This window comes from Delphinus delphis, chromosome 4, assembly GCF_949987515.2.
Source record: "Delphinus delphis chromosome 4, mDelDel1.2, whole genome shotgun sequence".
Classification (NCBI taxonomy): domain Eukaryota; kingdom Metazoa; phylum Chordata; class Mammalia; order Artiodactyla; family Delphinidae; genus Delphinus; species Delphinus delphis.
Window position 1 is genome coordinate 100,293,748 of NC_082686.1, and position 23,666 is coordinate 100,317,413.

Here is a 23,666-nt window from a genome sequence, read left to right on the forward strand (position 1 = left end):
TGTTGATTTTATTTCTGTATTACTTATTTATATAGCTCTACTTTTACCTTTCATTCTTATGGATTTTGTCAGTTCTTCAGCCTTAAGATTAATAATAAGACACAGGAGATAACTTATTTAATAATTGCCTTTTATGAAATATTATCTGCTAATTGTTAGTTTCTGCAAATGTTTTTCAAACCCTAGCTTACAAATATGTTTCCACTTTGAATGAGAGTTTAAATTTTACACAATGAGATAAAATAGTAATTAAAGCAACATCCAAATAGTAGAAGAAATACAATTTTGAAAAGAGAAAAAAACAATATAAATAAGTACTTTTATGTTCTTAAGCTAGCTCATAGCTTCCAGAAATCAAAGAGCATCTGAGAGCACAATTATTAATTAACTAGATTCCCAGAGAGAGATATTTACACAAGCTGTTTTCAGGATTAAGGTTTTTTTAGATTGCACGTTAGCAGAAGTTTATTAAATACTGATAGGCTAGTGAGAGTGCAATAAAACATTATGAGTAGCTCAATTTATAGCTGAGCAGTTTTCCCTGATCATTACTTTGGCAGCCTTGCCCAACTCTGGTACAGCAGAGCAAAAAGACCAGACTAGGAAATAAGGTAAGTTTACCAATCATATGTCTTCGTTACTTTCGTGTTTCCAAGTAATTGCGTGTTCCTTTAATTCATGTTAGCAATATTCCTGTCTATCTGCACTTGTTTAAAATAGCAACTATAACATATTTTCATTTGCCATTTTAAATATATAGCCCCTTGTACTAAAACAGGAAAAAACATTTCTAAATTTCTTTAAAGAGAATATTTTCTTTGCCCAGCTCTTCATTAAAATTTTTGTCAGACTCAAGTAGAATCATAGCAAGTTTAGTTGAATTGCTCTATATAGATGAAAATAAAGATCAAAAATATTTTGAAATGTAAAGAAATACTCTATGTATGATTAAATATATTTTATTTAAAAAATATATATATGCAGAATAGAATGCTACATTTATAAAGCATTTAATCTTTTGTATCTGATCTTTTTTTTTTTTTTTTTTTTTGCGGTACGCGGGCCTCTCACTGTTGTGGCCTCTCCCATTGCGGAGCACAGGCTCCGGATGCGCAGGCCCAGGGGCCATGGCCCACGGGCCCAGCCACTCCGCGGCATGTGGGATCCTCCCAGACTGGGGCACGAACCCATGTCCCCTGCGCCACCAGGGAAGCCCTGTATCTGATCTTTTAAAGATCAGTCAAGTTAGCATCTTATAAAGTATTACTCATTTTGAAAATAAATATACAGAGAAAGGACATCAGTATATAATTTCCCCAAAAATATTTTGCTTAAAATTACTGTGATCCAAAATACGATCACTGTAATTACCACCTACAGCATATGAACAGCTTTAGTACTGATCATTTATAAGTACTCATATGAATAATTTAATTTTGGTACATTAATTTTATTCTGATTATTTTAGCTTAAAGAGGGTTAGCTTCAGGACAATGTGCACTTTTTCTTAGATTTCCCTTAAAAGAAATGCATAATCCTTTTTATTGGCTTTTTGATCTCAAAGTGAAATTACTTTGAGTGATAGTTAAACTTATTTAAAGTGAAACATTAAATGCAACTGTGTTGTTTCTCACATAACATTGAGCAACTGGGTTTCATTTTCTAAACAACTGCTTAGATCATGTAGCTTTATTTAAATTTAGCTTACATTCATTCAGGTTCTCTGAAGATTCCTGATGTAATAAACAGTTTACATATCTATAACAGGAAATCATATGCTAAAATTGAATGCTAATCTTTAAACATTCAATCATAAGGTATATTTTAAAAATTGAGCTTGTACTTATTCGATGTCAGACTCTGAACTACTTTCATGATTCTTGCTATTAGGAATATAACAATCCAGTGGAGGAAATTAACACATGTTTAAATAATTGCAATAGATATACTATGTGCTATTGTAAAATGGGAAGAGGATAGATAAACTCTGCTTCTGAAAGTAGGAAAACATTCACAGATGACATGGCACTTGAACTGGGCATAAATTGGAACTAACCCAGAAGAGCAAATGTGGAAGAATTGAAGAAAGATTAAACAGTGTTTACTAAGAAGACATGTTATTCAAAAAAAAAAGATATTTCATTGGTGGGGATAAGATAAGGGTATAATTCTGAAAATATTCTGGAGGTAGAATCAACAGGACTTGTTGAATAAGTTAATGTGGTAGAAAGATATGAAAGAGGGAAAAGAAGTTTTTAGGTTGGAACAACTGAGTATGTGAGCTGACATAGATAGCTACAGGAGGAGGGACTGGTATGAGAGGGCAAAAAATTTTATTTTAAAACCAGCAATCCAATCTATAAGAGCAATTACTGTGAAAATTCTGAATTTCTATCTAGGTATATGCCATTGAATTAAAACATATAAAAACATAAAATACAGAAAAGCCATGGAAACTTAAAGACTAGGAGAGATAAGAGATGTATGGTCAAAACTAAGTTAAACAAATAAGTTTTAAGATAATTACTAGAGAATAGCTCTTCCCTACCTACATTTAGGCATCTCTGGATGCTAACTCAGATGCATAATGTTATCTGAAATGAATATATATTTTTGATATGAGAGTTTGGTATATCTTATTTGCTATTTAAGGGTGGAACTTGGAGAGCATGTAGTTTATTTTTTTTATTTTTTTAAGAAACAACTTCTAAATGTATACCATATGTATGTGTGTATATATATATCTGTGTGTGTGTGTGGTGTATATATATTTTACATTTTGTATTGTATTCTTTTATATAATTATATTTATTTTCTTTACCACATATTTATATTTATATTCTTTTCCACAATATCCTTATAAGAAAGCACTGTTGGAATTGGAGCGCAATAGTTATAGTATGAAGAACTGGATTTCTTGACTTTGAAAAATATAATATTTTCTCTAAGCCTGAAGTTCCTAATGAGTAAAATATGAATAACAGCATCTCCTTCATACAATTGTTGTGGAATTAAGGAACATAATGCAAGCATAAGCTTTCTTTGACTTGAAAAAATGTTCTAAAATGAGAGAGCAAGATGCACCTACTTGGAGACCTTTTTCCTTTTGTATTTTCATTTTAGTGTACTACTATAATGTGCATCACTAATTCATTCTTTTTACTTAAAACTGCATGTTTTGTTTACACTTTTGCCAATGTGTATTATTTTAGATTATAAACTGATAGAGCTGTCTGTGGCTCTGCTTGTGTTATGCTTAGTAGACAAAAAAACCCAAATATGTATAATTTTATATTAATAATGGTCACTTATTGTAGTTGTATATTCTACATTTCAAACATATATTCCTTTTCTTTCTTTAGATGGCAAGGAAGAAATTTACTGGATTAGAAATCTCTCTGATTGTCCTCTTTGCTATAGTTACAATAATAGCTATTGCCCTAATTGCTGTTTTAGCAACTAAGACACCTGCTGTTGAAGGTAAATAATGTTGAAAATACTTATTATAGTGAGGTTGAGATAAAGTTTACTACATAATAATTATGGATTTTGAAAAGTAATCTATATGAGATGAAATGCATGAAGAAAGGTCTCAGGTACGTTACACAATTACTCCAATTTTTTCTATCCATTATATTGCAGGTTTTTCAATGAAGCATCATTTAATTAAGGAATCTATGTCCTTTGATATTAATGGCCTTCCCCATATTGTGTTCCTTAAGAAATAGCAAAGAGGCAAAAGGATCAGGATGTTAATGAACAGTGGAATAATCATCTATAGTTACCAGTGAGGTTCTTCTAACTAGTAGGAAATCTCATTAGTGGGGTTTTGCTCTGGGTTTCAGATACCTGCAGGGAGGCGGGGGGGAAATTTAGGGGGATAATCTCTTTGTCATAGGCTTAATTTTTTATTAAGAAGAGAGACGTTGTATGAGAAAACAGGTAGCAGGAATGAAACAGGCTTGAAACGTTTATCTTTTTTTTCTGAATATTTCTATCCATGTTTCTCCACCTTCTTTCTTCATCTCTAAAACACAATTTTTAAGCACAGTGGGAATATACATTTTGTTTCCTTTTAAATCTACCTCAGGACCTCCTGTGAATGTATTTTGATTCTCTGAAGGAACAGTCAACAGGGCTTTGACAGTTTTAAATATCATTTGGATCTTTCCCTTTTGGTGACTAGGACTTGAATTTGTGGGGTTTATTTAAATGCAAAGTTTATGTTAATTTTCATTATATATACATTTTTGAATACTTTCAATGTATTTGTTACTTGAAAAATTAATTTAAAATGATGTTTTCTTTTATTGACCTTTTTCTTTCCCAGAAGTCAGTGGTTCTACTTCAACCCCTGCTACCATTCACACAACCACTGTGTATCCTGGTTCAGGAAAATGTCCAAGTGTGCTAAATGATCTCATCAATGAGAGAATAAACTGCATTCCAGAACAATTTCCAACACAGGTCTGCAACAAAAGTCTTTAATATTTTTATGAATAGATATATAGTATGATAATTATATTAAGATAATTATATTAAGATAATTATTTAATATTGGATCAATTCCATATTTTTAAAACTCTAGCCATTAATTAGGCTGCATTTCTTTTTATTGTATTTATGTATGAACAGATGAGAGATAATGGAAATTACTGAGCTTGCTTTTCTGTACTTCCTTTCAATTCAAATTAACAAGTTAATATTTTCCCATGCTTAACAAACTATTGTTAAAATATAAATCTTCATGAAATTCTATCCTCTCCAATCTACTTCTTAAAAAAAATGTATAACCTTTGACAATATAGAACATTTGAGAAAGATATCTACATTCTATTAAAGTATTTGTGATGATAACATTAAGAATAGTCTGTGGAAAACTAAGTAACGTTGATTCTTCTAATTTTTAAAAATTATTTATTTTTATTATTTGGTAATTGGGCAGAAGGGGCTCAAATGGAGAAAATTAAGTGTAACTGAATGGATTCACATAACCTTGACTCTCCCTTGGTCTTCATGACTTGCATGGGATTAAAATGTCAATGAGTGAATTTGTGTGTGTGTGTGTGTGTGTGTGTGTGTGTGTGTGTGTGTATGTATTCCCATTTTGCAATGTCTATATCAAAAGTCACACATACTTTAGATTCTGTTAGGTAATGACCCTCCAAAATGCTCAGCTCCTATTTGCTCTCATTTGCAATATACATATTTGCATGTGTATGGGTGAACGCGTGTGTGTATGTGTACCTGATGCCATTTTAATTTGATGTTAAAAATAGGAGAGAAGTTAACATGTATACCGTCAGCTGGTGAAAGTGGAGGCTTTTAACATTTTTTTCAAGACAAATAGCCAAGAAGAAAAAGCTCACAAGCATTCAAATTATGAAAACATGTCACACTAATAAATTTAAATATTAAATAGATTTTTGATTATACCATTGTTAACACACAGCAGCACCATGTGACTCAACTTTTACTATAAACATATATAATTTTTCTTCCACTTCATATAAACTTTCCATATAGATCATAAAATTACTGAGAATTTAGTATTTTACTTTATTCATTGGATTTTGCAACAACTGGCACAAACTAGTTTAAATCATATTGAACTACTAATTTTCTGGAAATAACTACCTTAAACATTTTATGTAGACTTAAGTTTAGGGCCATATCTTCATCTTTATAGCCTCACTTGCAACTTGATACATAATTGGTACACAATAAATATTTTAGTTCTTCTGCATTGACTACATGACAACAGAATAGACTGTAATTATCCAGAGGGCAGGAACCTTTAAAATAACATGAGCTTACAATAATGTGTATTGCTATGTAAATTTGATAAATCACAACTCAGAACATCAGTCTCTGATAGGGTGTAATCAATTCAATTCATCAAATATTTATATTTCTTCCAAGTGAAAGGAACAAAAGGATAAATGATATTTTAGCACATTATATATTTGAAGAAATAAGATTTTTTTTAAACATTCACTCAGACATTTATTGGAATGAGTGTATGTTTAAAAAGTAGAGATTGACCCATATGATATCAATACTAACCCCATGATTCCTTTAATAAATGTTTTATCAGACACTTTGTGCAGCTCGAGGTTGCTGCTGGAGGCCATGGAATAATTCTGTTATTCCTTGGTGCTTCTTCGTAGATAACCATGGCTATAATGCTGAGGGAACAACATCAACAAATACTGGTGAGAAGTATTCTATCATGATGATCCAACATATTTTAAGTTGAATGAAAAAAGTACATTTAAAAATTTTCTTTGGAAAGATATCTTAAATAAAATCAAATGGGAAATATGTACACAAAAATGTTCAATTTGGTTTATTAAGGACATTTTTTGCATGATTGTATCTTCCAAATGAAAAAACAAAGTCATTATATGTGACAGGAAAGAAAATTAGAAAATGTGAAAACATTTAATACTTATTAATCTTTGTAAATGAAGTCATAATTCATGCAAACATTTTTTCTTTCTTTAAGGACTTGAAGCCAAATTAAACAGGATACCTTCACCAACACTATTTGGAAATGACATTAACACTGTTCTCCTCACAACTCAAAGTCAGACACCCAAGCGTTTCCGGTTCAAGGTTTGGTCTTTGAGATTTCTAAAGAAAAGTTATTAATAAAACACATTATGAATAGACTTTTCACCCCAACAAGACATTTCCCTCTTAGTAAATATTTATTCCAAAGCAAAGAACTAGTTTAGACTCTTTACTCTACTTCTATGAGACAGTCTAGTCAAATATAACATAAGAAATTTTTCTCTGGCAGTAGTTTTTGGAGAATTTAATAATATAGTCAATGTAAAATATTTGGTACAAAAAACTTTAGTAATTTTTGTTATTCAACTAAAGACTGTGATAAAACATTAGTTTAAAATTTAATTTGAGAAAGATGTTAATTGTTCTATATCAATGTGACACACTCTCTAGTTCTTTTTACTGATATCACTTCTAGTCATGATTTCTTTTTGAATTTTATTTTTTTTTATACATCAGGTTCTTATTAGTTATCTATTTTATACATATTAGGGCATATATGTCAATCCAAATCTCCCAATTCATCCCACCACAACAACCCTCCACTCCCACTTTCCCCCCTTGGTGTCCATACATTTGTTCTCTACATCTGTATCTCTATTTCTGACTTGCACACCGGTTCCTCTGTACCGTTTTGCTAGATTACACATATATGCATTCATATACAGTATTTCTTTTTCTCTTTCTGACTTATTTTACTCTGTATGACAGTCTCTAGGTCCATCCACATCTCTACAAATGACCCAATTTCATTTCTTTTTATGAGAGTAATATTCCATTGTATATATGTACCACATCTTCTTTATCCATTTGTCTGTCGATGGGCATTTAGGTTACTTCCATGACCTGGCTGTTGTAAATAGTGCTGCAATGAATATTGGGGTGCATGTGTCTTTTTGAATTATGGTTTTCTCTGGGTATATGCCCAGTAGTGGGATTGCTGGGTCATATGGTAGTTCTATTTTTAGTTTTTTAAGGAACCTCCATACTGTTCTCCATAGTGGCTGTATCAATTTACATTCCCACCAAGAGTGCAAGAGGGTTCCCTTTTCTCCACACCCTCTCCAGCATTTGTTGTTTATAGATTTTCTGATGATGCCCATTCTAAGCGGTGTGAGGTGATACCTCATAGTAGTTTTGATTTGCATTTCTCTAATAATTGGTGATGTTGAGCAGCTTTTCATGTGCCTCTTGGCCGTCTGTATGTCTTCTTTGGAGAAATGTCTGTTTAGATATTCTGCCCTTTTTTTTTTTTTTTTTTTTTTTTATTTTATTTTTTTTTGGCAGTACGCGGGCCTCTCACTGTTGTGGCCTCTCCCGTTGCGGAGCACAGGCTCCGGATGCGCAGACTCAGCGGCCATGGCTCACAGGCCCAGCCGCTCCGCGGCATGTGGGATCTTCCCAGACCGGGGCACGAACCCGTGTCCCCTGCATCGGCAGGCGGACTCTCAACCACTGCGCCACCAGGGAAGCCCTGCCCATTTTTTGATTAGATTGTTTTTTATTTTTATTGAGCTGAATGAGCTGTCTATGTATTTTGGAGATTAATCCTTTTTTTGTTGATTCGTTTGCAAAAGTTATCTCCCATTCTGAGGGTTGTCATTATATTTTGTTTATAGTTTCCTTTGCTGTGCAAAAGCTTTTAAGTTTCATGACGTCCCATTTGTTTATTTTTGTTTTTATTTCCACTACTCTAGGAGTTGGATCGAAAAGGATCTTGCTGTGATTTATGTCAAAGAGTGTTCTTCCTATGTTTTCCTCTAAGAGTTTTATAGTGTCTGACCTTACATTTAGATCTTTAATCTATTTTGAGTTTACTTTTGTATATGGTGTTAGGGAGTGTTCTAATTTCATTATTTTACATGTAGCTGTCCAGTCTTCTCAGCACCACTTATTGAAGAGACTGTCTTTTTGCCATTGTATATCCTTGCCTCCATTGTCATAGATTAGTTGACAATAGGTGCGTGGGTTTATCTCTGGGCTTTCTATCCTTTTCCATTGATCTGTTTTTGTGCCAGTACCATATTGTCTTGATTACCATAGATTTGTGGTATAGTCTGAAGTCAGCGAATCTGACTCCTCTAGGTCTGTTTTTCCCCTCAAGATTCCTTTGGCTATCCAGGATCTTTTGTGTCCATACAAATTTTAAAATTTTCATTTTCTAGATCTGTAAAAAATGCTTTTGGTAATTTGATAGGGATTGCACTGAATCTGTAGATTGCTTTAGGTAGAATAGTCATTTTCACAATATTGATGCTTCCTATCCAAGAACATGGTATATCTCTCCATCTGTTTGTGTCATCTTTGATTTCTTTCATCAGTGTCTAGTAGTTTTCTGAGTTCAGGTCTCTTACTTCCTTAGGTAGGTTTATTCCTAGGTATTTTACTCATTTTGTTGCAATGATAAATGGAAGTGTTTCCTTAATTTCTCTTTCAGATTTTGCATCATTAGTGTAGAGGAATGCAAGAGATTTCTGTGAATTAATTTTGTATCTTGCAACTTTATAAAATTCATTGATTAGCTCTAGCAGTTTTCTGGTGGCATCTTTAGGATTATCTATGTATAGTATCATGTCATCTGCAAACAGTGACAGTTTTACTTCTTTTCCAATTTTTATTCCTTTTGTTTCTTTTTCTTCTCTGAATGCCGTGGCTAGGACTTCCAAAACTATGTTGAATAATAGTGGTGAAAATGGACATCCTTGTCTGGTTCCTGATCTTAGGGGAAATGCTTTCAGTTTTTCACCATTGAGAATGATGTTTGCTGTGGATTTGTCGTATATGGCTTTTATTATGTTGAGTTAGATTCCCTCTATGCCCACTTTCTGGAGGGTTTTTATCATAAATGGGTGTTGAATTTTGTCGAAAGCTTTCTCTGCATCTACTGAGATGATCATATGTTTTTTATTCTTCAGTTTGTTAATATGGTGTATCACATTGATTGATTTGTGTATATTGAAGAATCCTTTCATCCTTGGGAAAAATCCCACTTGATGTGGTGTATGACACTTTTAAGGAGTTGTATTCTGTTTGCTAGTATTTTGCTGAGTATTTTTGCATTTATATTCATCAGTGATATTGGCGTGTCATTTTCTTTCTGTGTAGTATCTTTGTCTGGTTTTGGTATCAGGGTGATGGTGGCCTTGTAGAATGAGTTTGGGAGTGTTCCTTCCTCTGCAATTTTTTGGAAGAGCTTGAGAAAGATGGGTGTTAGCTCTTCTCTAAATGTTTGATAGATTTCACTTTAACCATCTGGTCCTGGACTTTTGTTTGTTGGAAGATTTTAATCACAGTTCAAATTTCAGTGCTTGTGATTGGTCTGCTCGTATTTTCTATTTCTTCCTGGTTCAGTCTTGGAAGCTTATAGCTGTCTAAGAATTTGTCCTTTTCTTCCAGGTTGTCCATTTTATTGGCATAAATTTGCTTGTGGTCGTCTCTTATGATGTTTGTATTTCTGCGGTGTCCATTGTAACTTTTCCTTTTCATTTCTAATTTTATTGATTTGGGTCCTCTCCCTCTTTTTCTTGATGAGTCTGGCTAAAGGTTTATCAATTTTGTTTATCATCTCAAAGAACCAGCTTTTAGTTGTATTGATTTTTGCTATTGTTTTCTTTGTTTCTATTTCATTTATTTCTGCTCTGATATTTGTGATTTCTTTCCTTCTACTAACTTTGGGTATTGTTTGGTCTTCCTTCTCTAGTCCCTTTAGGTTTAGGTTAGACTGAGATTTTTCTTGTTTTTTGAGGTAGGATTGTATTGCTATATACTTCCCTCTTAGAACTGCTTTTGCTGCATCCCATGGGTTTTGGATCATCGTTTTTTCATTGTCATTTGTCTCTAGATATATTTTGATTTCCTCTTTGGTTTCTCCAGTGATCTCTTGGTTATTTAGCCACATATTGTTTAGCCTCCATGTGTCTTTGTTTTTTATGTTTTAGTCCCTGTAATTGATTTCTAATCCCATAGCATTGTTGTCAGAAAACATGTTTGATATAATTTCAATTTTCTTAAATTTACTGAGGCTTGATTTGTGACCCAAGATGTGATCTATCCTGGAGAATGTTCCATGTGCACTTGAGAAGAAAGTGCAATCTTCTGATTTTGGATGGAATGTCCTATAAATATCAATTAAATCTATCTGGTCTATTGTGTCATTTAAAGCTTGTGTTTCCTTATTAATTTTCTGTCTGGATGATCTGTCCATTGGTGTAAGTGAGGTGTTAAAGTCCCCCACTATTTTTGTGTTATTGCCAATTCCCTCTTTTATAGCTGTTATTTATTGAGGTGCTGCTATGTTGGGTGCATATGTATTTATAATTGTTACGTCTTCTTCTTGGATTGAACCCTTGATCATTATGTAGTGTCCTTCCTTTTCTCTTCTAACATTCTCTATTTTAAAGTCTATTTTATCTGATATAAGTATTTCTACTCCTTTTGATTTCCGTTTGCATGGAATATTTTTCCAACCCCTCACTTTCATTCTGTATGTGTCTCTAGGTCTGAAGTGGGTCTCTTGTAGACAGCATATATATTTGTCTTCTTTTTGTATCCTTTCAGTGAATCTGTGTCTTTTGGTTAGAGCATTTAATCCATATATTTTAAGGTAATTATCAATATGTATGTTCCTGTTACCATTTTCTTAATTGTTTTGGGTTTGTTTTGTAGGTCTTTTTCTTCTCTTGTGTTTCCCAGTTAGAAAAGTTCCTTTAACATTTGTTGTAGAGCTGGTTTGGTGGTGCTGAATTCTCTTAGCTTTTGCTTGTCTGTAAAGCTTTGATATCTCCATCGAATCTGAATGAGATCCTTGCCGGGTAGAGTAATCTTGGTTGCAGTTTCTTTCCTTTAGAAAGAAAATAGTTTTTCTTTCCTTTCATCATTAAAATATATCATGCCACTCCGTTCTGGCTTGTAGAGTTTCTGCTAAGAAATTAGCTGTTAACCTTATGGGATTTCCCTTGTATCTTGTCATTTTTCCCTTGTTGCTTTTAATAGTTTTTCTTTTCCTTTAATTTTTGTCAATTTCATTACCATGTGTCTCGGCTCGTTTCTCCTTGGGTTTATCCTGCCTGGGACACTCTGCACTTCCTGGACTTGGGTGGCCATTTCTTTTCCCACGTTAGGGAAGTTTTTGACAATAATCTCTTCAAATATTTTCTCGGGTCCTTTCTCTCTTCTCCTTCTGGGACCCCTATATTGCAAGTGTTGGTGCATTTTATATTGTCCCAGATGTCTCTTAGGCTCTCTTCATTTCTTTTCATTCTTTTATCTCTATTCTGTTCCATGGCAGTGAAGCCTACCATTCTGCCTTCCAGGTAACTTATCCATTCTTCTGCCTCAGTTATTCTGCTATTGATTCCTTCTAGTGTATTTTTCATTTCAGTTATTGTATTGATCATCTATGTCTGTTTGTTCTTTAATTCCTCTAGGTCTTTGTTAAACATTTCTTGCACCTTCTCAATCTTTGCCTCCATTCTTTTTCCAAGGTCCTGGATCATCTTCCCTATCACTATTCTGAATTCTTTTTCTGGAAGGTTGCTTATCTCCACTTTATTTAGCATTTTTCTGGTTTTTATCTTGTTCCTTCATCTGGTGCATAGTCCTCTGCCTTTTCATTTTGTTTCTCTTTCTGTGAATGTGGTTTTCCTTCCACAGGTGGCAGGATTGTAGTTCTTTTTGTTTCTTCTGTCTGCCTTCTGGCGGATGAGGTCATCTAAGAGGCTTGTGCAAGCTTCCTGATGGGAGGGACTGGTGGTGGGTAGAGCTAGGTTTTACTCTGGTCAGCAGAGTTCAGTAAAACTTTAATCCACTTGTCTGCTGGTAGGTGGGGCTGAGTTACCTCCCTGTTGGTTGTTTGGCCTGAGGTGACTGAGCACTGGAGGCTACAGGCTCTTTGGTGGGGCTAATGGCAGACTCTGGGAGGGCTCATGCCAAGGAGTACTTCCCAGAACTTCTGCTGCCAGTGTCCTTGTCCCCATGGTGAGCTACAGCCACCCCCCGCCTCTGCAGGAGACCCTCCAAACCAGCAGGTAGGTCTGGTTCAGTCTCCTATGGGGTCACTGCTCCTTTCTCCTGGGTCCTTATATGCACACTACTTTGTTTGTGCCCTCCAAGAGTAGAGTTTCTGTTTCCCTCAGTCCTATTGAAGTTCTGCAATCAAATCCCACTAGCCTTCAAAGTCTGATTCTCTGGGAATTCCTCATCACATTGCCAGACCCCTAGGCTCAGGAGCCTGATGTGGGGCTCAGAACCTTCACTCTAGTGGGTAGACTTCTGTGGTATAATTGTTCTCCAGTTTGTGAGTCACCCACCCAGTGCTTATGGGATATGATTTTTATTGTAATTGTACCCCTCCTTCCGTCTCACTGAGGCTTCTCCTTTGTCTTTGGATGTCAGGTATTTTTTTGGTGAGTTCCAATGTCTTCCTGCTGATGACTGTTCATTAATTAGTTGTGATTCCAGTGTTCTCACAAGAGGGAGTGCTGTAGTCATGATTGTAAAGAAATTAATTTCTGCTATTATTTTACCAAGTAGCTTATTAGTATCGTCTTTTGGATTTGGCAGTGAAAACACTATATCCTTTGTACATTACCTTTTAGCCACAATTTCACAAAAATTAAGATTTTATTTTAAACAAAATTCAAAATTCTTGCAGGAGTTTTAAGCAGGTGATCACTGAAATGTAACAAGGATAACTAAATTACAAAATCCCAGTATTCAAGAATCAATATGTAGTAATACTATCATTTTTTTATATTGGTCAATAAAAATTTTTATTTGATTTAGTACCATTATGACCAACTACTTCTATTAATTCTTTTACAATTTATTCTGTACATATCCATTCAGCAATATTAAAGTTAAGTTTATGACTAGATTAATAGCTCATCTATAAAATTATTAAATTTATTATTTCGTGTTTAGAACTCGCATTTAATACTTAGTTCAGAATTGAAAAATTAAGTAACAGTTTTGAATCAAATAATGCTAATTTTTCAAAATCTTTGCAGATTACTGATCCAAATAATAGAAGATATGAAGTTCCTCATCAGTTTGTAAAAGAATTTAGTGGAACTGCAGCTTCTGATACATTGTATGATGTGAAGGTTATAGACAATCCATTTAGCATTAAAGTTTATAGAAAAAGCAATGATAGACTTTTGTAAGTAATTATTTTATATTAATAAAAGATTAAATAATTGATCACTTTTATTATATTATCATAGAATTATGAAAGTCTTAATTTTAGGACATTTCCAGAAAGATTAAATTTCCTTCCAAAAGAGGGTGGGTGTACATGTTTTAAAGATTATAATGTTAAAGGGATTTTAATTTCTCATGGAAGAAAGGAACAAGAACATGAATGAAAGTATAGAAATAGGGCCAACCAAAGTTGAAGGTGAAGAGCATCACTGATACAATCTAAGCCTTGTTTATATTTTTGCATACTTAAAACTCCTGTTGTGTCTTTTCCCCAGTATTTATCATATTCTGTTGTCAATTTGTAGTGTCAAATAGTTACTAAGCAGAGAGTGATGAATTTCCATAGTACAATTAGAGGATTTTTCATATATATGTATGAAATTAAATTGAGTATATATTAACATACAGTAAATTTAAATTACTATACATATATTAATTTAAATATTACCTGAATGCCTTCATTATAAATGTATTTTGAGGGATACTTGTTGCAAAGAATTTAATAACTTTCAAGATTATAGCTCTTGAATCTCCAAGAAAGGTTAATTAAACAATTGTCAAGACTGAATCTCAGCAATTATTTTCTGTAAATATATTTTAATAACTTGTGATTGAGTTTATGTTAAATCACAAAAGAAATGCTGTTTAACATTTCTCATAGTATATATTTGATATGCATAAAACATATAACCTTTCTGTTTTTGGAAAAATAATTTTGAACTTAATTTTAATATATATATTAGAGGTGCAGAAACCAGTATAGTACTGTACTTTAAAACTCTGTCTCTATAGCAAAGCAGAACTATGTCTGAAATTTGGCTCTGCTGCCTAACCTTGAAAACATGAATAAATTTGTCCAATTTGTGTCGTTTGTGAAATGAAATTTATAATGGTAGTTATGCTTTAGGATTTTGGTGAAGATAAAAGGAGAGAATGCATGTGAAGAATCATATTGATGATGATGAAACAAATTGTGTTGATGGAATTAACAAGTTCTGGTTATGGTATAAAATTCATGTGTTACTAAGAATTGATCACAGCTAAAGACTGACATATTTAAAATGAAATATTCTGGATGGTAATATAGACCTGTATTTAGTAGAACATTTTATATGTTTCTAGCTCATTTATTTATTTATTTCATACTACAGGTTTGACACCAGCATTGGTCCACTGGTATACTCTGACCAGTATTTACAGATCTCAGCCAGACTTTCCAGTGAATATATTTATGGTATTGGGGAACATATTCATAAGAGATTTCGTCATGATTTATATTGGAAAACATGGCCAATTTTTACTCGGGATCAACTTCCTGGTGATGTAAGCTACTCTCTTTCTTGTTATAGATAAAATAGGTATATTTGAGGATAATTTTAGCCTATTTGAAACCATCATTTATTTGATGTCAGTGATACACATTCCAGAAGCTTGTTTACTTTAGGGGTGAGGATTGATATCAAAGTCCTAAAATAAATAAGTGACCAACTGATTTTATGAATATTTAAAAAGATATTTCCAATTTATGAATGTTTTCTTTTGATTTTCACTTTTATACTTTATCATTCCACTCTTGTACTTAAACCTATCCAGGGTTAGTTATTGCACAAGAATAATTCCAAACACCTTGTTCTACATGGCTTCGTATGATATAGTGTCTGCCTGTCTATTGAACATCATGTCCTGCATCTATACCCACTTTTTCCTTTACCATAACATATGATCATCTTTCTTAAGTTCACATATTTTCACAAGAGGTTGGTTCTCTTTGTACGTGCTAAACCTTGAAGTTCTTTATCATTTATACAATTCATTGATAGTTCGGTTGGTTTCACCTCATAATAACTTTTCCCAAACTCCTCCATGCAGAATTAATCTTTACTTTCTAACCCTTTATTCATATTTTAATATGATAACCATCACAGTGTATTATTTGTATATACATTTGTCTGTACTTCTAGAATATGTGACTCTTCGGGACAAAGACCATACCATTAAAAAAAACTCTTTTTTTATTCATTCATGATTGCTTTGAGTCAAATGTTAATGATTTTTAAAATGCTGATGCTCTTTCATTCCTCAAAATGAGTGTGAGTTATTGTTTTAAAGACCCTCATTTCGTACAAAAATATTAATAAATTTTGCCAATCTTTGTTTACAGCATCACTGTCTATAATAAACACCAGGCTAATAAATACCTCATAGCTATTTTCATACATCTTTCCTTTGAACTTCCATACCCAATCAGTCAAGAAGCCTTTCTTCTTTCACTTTTTAAGTTCATTTCCAATTTTCCTCCACCACTTCATCTACTCATCAGCTCTCAACCACTGTACTGCAAAAGTTCTATGAGGGTGGACATCATTTTGGAATTCCCTGCAATACCTTGGGCATACATGAGACATAATGGATAAGCATGCTATTACCCTATCACAGACAGCTTTATTTTTAAATTGAAGTATAGTTGATTAATATCTTATTAAAACTCATTTAATCATAATAAAACATAAAGGAAAGTAAACTATTAATAGTATAATATATAGTTATATATTTATATCTTAATGTATTAATAATTAAAATATGTTCAATGTTTTTTGTGCTACAATATTTCATATGGCACTTATATAGAGAAAATTGTTATAGGAGTATGGGAGTAAGTTAAATATGAAGAGTAAATTATAAGAATAAATTGGAATCCATAAAGTCCATTTTCAGTGTATAATCTTTTTATTTTAAATAAATTTATGCCTTATAGAATAATAATAATTTATATGGCCATCAAACATTCTTCATGTGCATTGAAGATACTTCTGGAAAGTCATTTGGTGTTTTCTTAATGAACAGCAATGCAATGGGTAAGAGTAATTTATCTGATAATATATTTAAATGAGACTTGAAATGTTTTAATTGCTTTCTTTATTCCAATCATAGGTATTGTATACCAGAGTAAACTTTGTTGTTACTGATTTAGAAGGTGAAATTATTATAAGCATGTTTTGTAGTTAGTGAGACATGGATTTTTGCATATCTGTGCTTCTGTCTGGGGGAAAGTATGCTGTATTGTGATATTCAGGCACTTCATTTTCCCTGCAGAGGAACACTGAACACATCCATACAAATGAATATTCCCATTCACATAGCCTCATTTGTTAAGATAAGTTAATATGTCACTCCAGATAAAAAAGAGAAAGGTCTATATGGGTATAAAAAGAAGGAAGAATGATTTTTTTTTAAGTTTATCATAATTCAAGTAGTGTAGAACCTTTTGTTTTTTAATGTTGTGAATAATGCAATACCTCAATTGGATAGGTGAATCAGTGATAGTAAAAACTACAAAAATTCAAGCAAGAGCTGTATACCATATGGTTATACAGACAATTACTATGTCTTGCATATAGACAAATTAAAAACCTATGTAGTTTTTTTCTTAGAAATCAACATGTGATAATATGATCTTTCACAGAATCTTCAATTAAAATAACTAATTGAAATGCAATTTTGAAAAGAAATCTTTTTGTTGTAAAAAGATGGATCCTCTATCCCCTGCTAAGCAGTTTCTAGAGGAGCTTTTGCCAACATCTGTAAAAGGCAGCTCTGGATTATCCTATCTTAAACCTCATGTATGGTGGCATTCCACTTTTCTCCTATATTCTTATCTTCAATACCTTATCTTAATCATTTAAAAAAACTGTAAAACTATGTGATTAATACAAAGTACTTTAAATAGACATTGCAATTATTTTATCATATGTACATGTTTACTATTTACATATGCTTCTCCAATTTTTGTTTTGTAGAGATTTTCATCCAGCCTACTCCAATAGTAACTTACAGAGTTACAGGTGGCATTCTGGACTTTTACATTTTTCTAGGAGATACTCCAGAACAAGTAGTTCAACAGTATCAAGAGGTGTGTTTCAGGTTTATTTTATAAATTTTTTTCTACCATACTTTCAAACATGTCTACATATTAAAATGATTTTAGCTAAGATATTTGAGGCCTCTTAGCTAAATATATTTTTAAACCGTACCATTTTTCAGATATGAGAAAGTGGTTTTTATTTTTGTTTTTGTTATACAGTGAGACACCTAGGTATATTTAGATGTCTACATTTCAGATATCAAGTTTTTTCTTGCTTCTAGGTAGGTGAGTTCAGTAGTTGGATTCCTTTGAGATGTTGCATATTAAATCTTTACTTATTCATGACCTTCTTTGGTGGGATAAAACAAAAGGAAGTATCTTATTTTCAAGTCTGAGGATACATAATGGACATATAGGTCATACATCCCTTTGATAAGAATCTTAGAGGCAAGTGAGTTATGAGGAAGCCTAGTGAAACTTGCTGTTAATGTACCATAGGTAAATTCCAGGAAAATTGGCTCTGACACTCAGGCTTAGAAGGACAGATATTGAAACATAGTCTGAAGTCTTAACTTCTTGAGGTTATGTCTAAACAACTCTCATTTACCTGTTAAATAGCATCTTAGTGTACCTGAGCCCAAGATGGACCTTAGAAAGTTGAGGAATCCAAGGCTTATTTTAAGCCTAATTCTAGACGTTTCTCCCATGTAAATTGTTCTCCTGTGACTGTTAGTGTATATAATTTCTGGTGTTATGAAAAATCATTTTTATAGATACAAGATTTAAGAATAGTGCCTATTTATAACATCTTGTTTTATTGATAAATCTCTTGATATATAAGTCCCATTTTCAAAATGATCTCAAAAGAGAAGCAATTACTATCAAAAACTTTAGTTAGAATTTAAAAACCTGAAATAAGTGTAGGTAGAGTTTTACACAATTGAGTAATTTACAATGTCTAGCAATTCCCAAATTGCTGTTCATAAATGTGAATTTCAGAAAGGCAACAAGATTTACAGTCTCTATAATATGAAATCATGGTTATTATATACAGTTATCACACCATCAAAAGAGGGGACAGCACATTTTTGTAAGAATTTGATATTTTATTTGTGAAGTATTAGTTGGGATAGTTGTCTATTACATACTGGGTAAAGTCTGTGGTCAGCAGTAGTTGAGTTTGAGTCATGTTTGACATGAGAATGCAGCATTCATGTGATATAGCAGTCCACTTGCATACATCATTTTATGGGCAGACTTGTAGAAGCTTGAATTTAAAGAATAAGATAAATGACTTGTATAGAATATAGCACTATTAATCACTGCTGCATTTCAATGGGGCTCAAATTATGTAGAGAGAAGCAAAAGAAACTACTTCTTGTTTGAAGAAAAACAAATTATCCTCTCTGTATAAATTAATACATTAGTGGTCCCAGTATGTCAACATTTAAAACATAATGCATTTGAATGACTAGATCGTTTCATAAGGTTAAAAGATAATATATACATATGAGGTATAAGATGAATAGTACATAAATTAATATAATATATAATAAAATATGTTTTATATACTTCTATGAAAATAAATTATGTGATACATATAATACATACACACACACAGAAATTTTAATCACATGTCCAAATCTTTAAAGAAGTTCAATGGAACATAAGGTGTTTATGAATAGAGTTTAAACATACTGAGTTTGGGGGGATTTTTATTTGATACCAAGTTTTTAAAAATTAATTTAATGCTTAAATTGAATAGAATACAATAACCTGAGTATATTTTTTTATTTTTACATAGCACTTTTTTTTAACATCTTTATTGGAGTATAATTGCTTTACAATAGTGTGTTAGTTTCTGCTTTATAACAAAGTGAATCAGTTATACATACACATATATCCCCATATCTCTTCCCTCTTGCGTCTCCCTCCCTCCCACCCTCACTTTCCCACCTCTCTAGGTGGTCACAAAGCACCAAGCTGATCTCCCTGTGCTATGCGATTGCTTCCCCCTAGCTATCTATTTTATATTTGGTAGTGTATATATGTCCATGCCACTCTCTCACTTTGTCCTAGCTTACCCTTCCCCCTCCCCATATCCTCAAGTTCATTCCCTAGTAGGTCTGCGTCTTTACTCCCATCTTGCCCATAGCACTTTTTAGACATATATGATGAAGAAATCATGGATCCAAAAAAAATGTATATTACATAAAGATACATATATATAAACATATATATATAAATACCTAAACCAAAGAAAACCCATCATGCCAAATAAGATATTTGTCTTAATGTAACCTAATACTTAGTTTTTGGTGAAAAAACTTAATATCAATTGCACTCATCTTTCCATGTGCAAAATCCTGTGCTCTGTTGTGATGAGGCACTGGTGCTCTGTTGTGAGTTTGCAGTGAGCCTGCTTGGGCCACCAGAGAGCGGGAGGAGAAGGGCCCATTTGGTCCTTGGTGGAGGGAAGAAACCAATGTCCTACATGGGAATATAAGTACCTTATGAAATAACTGCCTGGCATCCTTGTAGAAATATATTTTATTAATATTTTTGCAAACTCAGAGAGAAATAAGTGCCAAAATGCAAGGGAATAGAAATTGTATACTTTTAAATGTCATTTTTTTCTTATGTGATGATCATTCATTCATTCATTCATTTTGTTGCTACAAGAAGTGGGAGTATGGTGGGACAATTTTCTTTTTCTCAAATCTCTTTAATGCTATTATTTTATTCTCTTTTTTAACTTTCCACGCAGGGCAAAATATACTTTTGTAGATGCTACTTTTTTAAGTGCTACCTTTCTGATTTTTTAACACAAAATTAACAAAAGATGAGTGACAGAACATAAACTTGCTAAGTGTTTCATAACAAAATTCTAAGAGAATATCCAGGACACATTTAGAATGCAGACACAAAATCTTTGTTTAAAATATATAGTTAAACTCAAATCAATATTAGAAATGTAACAATAAGAAGCATATTAATATTTGTTTCTAATATTCGTTATTGAGACTAATTAAATATCCATTTACTTCAAGCTCATTGGACGACCAACAATGCCAGCATATTGGAGTCTTGGATTCCAACTTAGTCGCTGGAATTATAAGTCACTTGATGTAGTGAAAGAAGTGGTACGAAGAAATCGGGAAGCTGGCATACCATTTGTAAGTAGAATGAAGGGTTTGTGGGAATATATTTCAAGTTAAATGTTGTCATATAATAATAAGTGTAGGAAATTGTCAGGATTATCATATATACCATATAGATATAAATATAAATTATTAAGCTGCTTTTTTAATGATAAAGTACACATTATGTCCATATGCAATGTATAGGCCTACCTGAATTTTGAGAACTGATTATGAGTTATAATACACTAGAACACATGTTGAAGTGTGAACAAAATTATAGTCAGTTTTTTAAATATACTTTATTTTTAGAGCTTATATACTTTTTAATGTAATAAAATTTTAATGTATTTTATGTAATGTGCAGTTTTGTTTTTTATACAAAGAACCCATATATGTACATATACATATATATATGTATATATATTGACCTAATACATACCCAGTGATCATAACTGAAACAAATGTGAATAATCATTTAATGCTTTTGTACTTTAGAATTAGAAAAACTAGTTTTATAAGCAATATCATTGTGTCTTTAGTGAAATAAAAGATATCTAAGTTCATTTACTTTTTTTTTTTTTTTTTTGCGGTATGCGGGCCTCTCACTGTTGTGGCCTCTCCCGTTGTGGAGCACAGGCTCCGGACATGCAGGCTCAGTGGCCATGGCTCACGGGCCTAGCTGCCTCATGGCATGTGGGGTCTTCCCAGACCGGGGCATGAACCCGTGTCCCCTGCATCGGCAGGCGGACTCTCAACCACTGCTCCACCAGGGAAGCCCTAAGTTCATTTACTTTTTAATCATTATATTTATAATATAAATTCTTTGGACTTAAAGGTCGAGGTGATTAGAGGCTTCTTTCAGTACTGTTTATTGAAATATACTCTGCTAATTTTCAGGATACACAGGTCACTGATATTGACTATATGGAAGACAAGAAAGACTTTACTTATGATCAAGTTGCATTTAATGGCCTCCCTGAATTTGTTCAAGATTTGCATGACCATGGGCAGAAATATGTCATCATCTTGGTAATAACTGATTATATATATTAATTTTTACTATTTACACCTTTGTAAATTAATTGATTTTCTATAGTTTCTTTTCTCAATTATTAGGACCCTGCAATTTCCATAGAGAAGCGTGCCAATGGAGCAGCATATGAAACCTATGAAAGGGGAACTGCACAAAATGTGTGGGTAAATGAGTCAGATGGGACTACAGCAATTATTGGAGAGGTAAAGCATGATATTCATTAAGTTTGTGTTGCTCAGATTTTCTGTTGTGCAACATCAAAGTGTTTCTGAGTGTGTGTGTGTGTGTGTGTGAGTTTGTATGTGTGTGTGTGTGGTTTTATTTCCTTTCAAATCTGGATTTGATATTTAACTGCATAGAGAAATTTTAGAGGAAATATTTCAATTATCTCTAAAAGAGTTTTTTTAGAAAGATAATTTTCAGTGACATAAACAAAACTAATGGTAAAAAATATGATAAATTATTTGGATTATTGTAAAATTCTGATCATTTGATGTAAAATAGTTGTATGTATAAACTGAGTACTTAAATGCTGGGTAATAAGATTTATAGTGTACATCTTCACAATGAAATCATAAGATAGCTATGATTAAAATTATTACTTTACATGTGGAAAAAAGTGAATTTGAGAGAGGTAAGGTAACTTTCCTCATGTCAGAGAATTAATAAGGAGCAGTGTCAGGAAACAGCCTAGCTCCAAAAGGCATAATTTTTAACCAGGACAAATATTCTTTTGGAGACAACTTTATAAGAATATCAAAAACTCATATCAGATAAAATAGACTTTAAAATAAAGAATGTTACAAGAGACAAGGAAGGACACTACATAATGATCAAGGGATCAATCCAAGAAGAAGATACAACAATTATAAATATATATGCACCCAACATAGGAGCACCTCAATACATAAGGCAACTGCTAACAGCTATAAAACAGGAAATCGACAGTAACACAATAATAGTGGGGGACTTTAACACCTCACTTACACGAATGGACAGATCATCCAAAATGAAAATAAACAAGGAAACAGAAGCTTTAAATGACACAATAGACCAGATAGATTTAATTGATATTTATAGGACATTCCATCACAAAGCAGCAGATTACACTTTCTTCTCAAGGGCAAATGGAACATTCTCCAGGATAGATCACATCTTGGGTCACAAATTAAGCCTAAGTAAATTTAAGAAAATTGAAATCAAACCAAGGATCTTTTCTGACCACAACGCTGATTTCCCTGAAATCAATTACAGGGAAAAAAACGTAAAAAACACAAACACATGGAGGCTAAACAATACGTTACTAAATAAGCAAGAGATTACTGGAGAAATCAAAGAGGAAATAAAAAAATACCTAGAGACAAATGACAATGAAAACACGATGATCCAAAACCCATGAGATGCAGCAAAAGCAGTTCTAAGAGGGAAGTTTATAGCTATACAAGCCTACCTCAAGAAACAAGAAAAATCTCAAATAAACAATCTAAGCTTACACAAAAGGAACTAGAGAAAAAAGAACGAACAAAACCCAAAGTTAGCAGAAGGAAAGAAATCATAAAGATCAGAACAAAAATAAATGAAAGAGAAACTAAGAAAACAATAGCAAAGATGAATAAAACGAAAAGCTGGTTCTTTGAGAAGAAAAACAAAATTGATAAACCATTAGCCAGAATCATCAAGAAAAAGAGGGAGGGGACTCAAATCAATAAAATTAAAAATGAAAAAGGCGAAGTAACAACAGACACCACAGAAATACAAAGCATCCTAAGAGAACACTACAAGCAACTCTATGCCAACAAAATGGACAACCAGGAAGAAATGGACAAGTTCTTAGAAAGGTATAACCTTCTAAGAC

The 23,666-nt window shown here is 32.7% G+C and overlaps 1 protein-coding gene across 2 annotated transcripts in view; it reads left to right on the forward strand.

The window, feature by feature from the left end:
* Positions 1 to 469: 469 nt before the first annotated feature.
* The window catches only part of SI (sucrase-isomaltase), a 102,153-nt gene continuing 78,956 nt past the window's right edge, over positions 470 to 23,666 (forward strand). For both annotated transcript variants that reach the window (XM_060011187.1, XM_060011188.1), the window contains exons 1-12: positions 470 to 611; positions 3,363 to 3,480; positions 4,331 to 4,467; positions 6,098 to 6,215; positions 6,509 to 6,618; positions 13,581 to 13,732; positions 14,925 to 15,096; positions 16,529 to 16,628; positions 17,571 to 17,683; positions 20,686 to 20,811; positions 21,676 to 21,807; positions 21,895 to 22,014. In XM_060011187.1, the coding sequence (XP_059867170.1) occupies positions 3,363 to 3,480; positions 4,331 to 4,467; positions 6,098 to 6,215; positions 6,509 to 6,618; positions 13,581 to 13,732; positions 14,925 to 15,096; positions 16,529 to 16,628; positions 17,571 to 17,683; positions 20,686 to 20,811; positions 21,676 to 21,807; positions 21,895 to 22,014 (1,398 nt within the window). In that variant the 5' untranslated portion in view covers positions 470 to 611. The remainder of the gene's footprint in view (positions 612 to 3,362; positions 3,481 to 4,330; positions 4,468 to 6,097; positions 6,216 to 6,508; positions 6,619 to 13,580; positions 13,733 to 14,924; positions 15,097 to 16,528; positions 16,629 to 17,570; positions 17,684 to 20,685; positions 20,812 to 21,675; positions 21,808 to 21,894; positions 22,015 to 23,666) is intronic.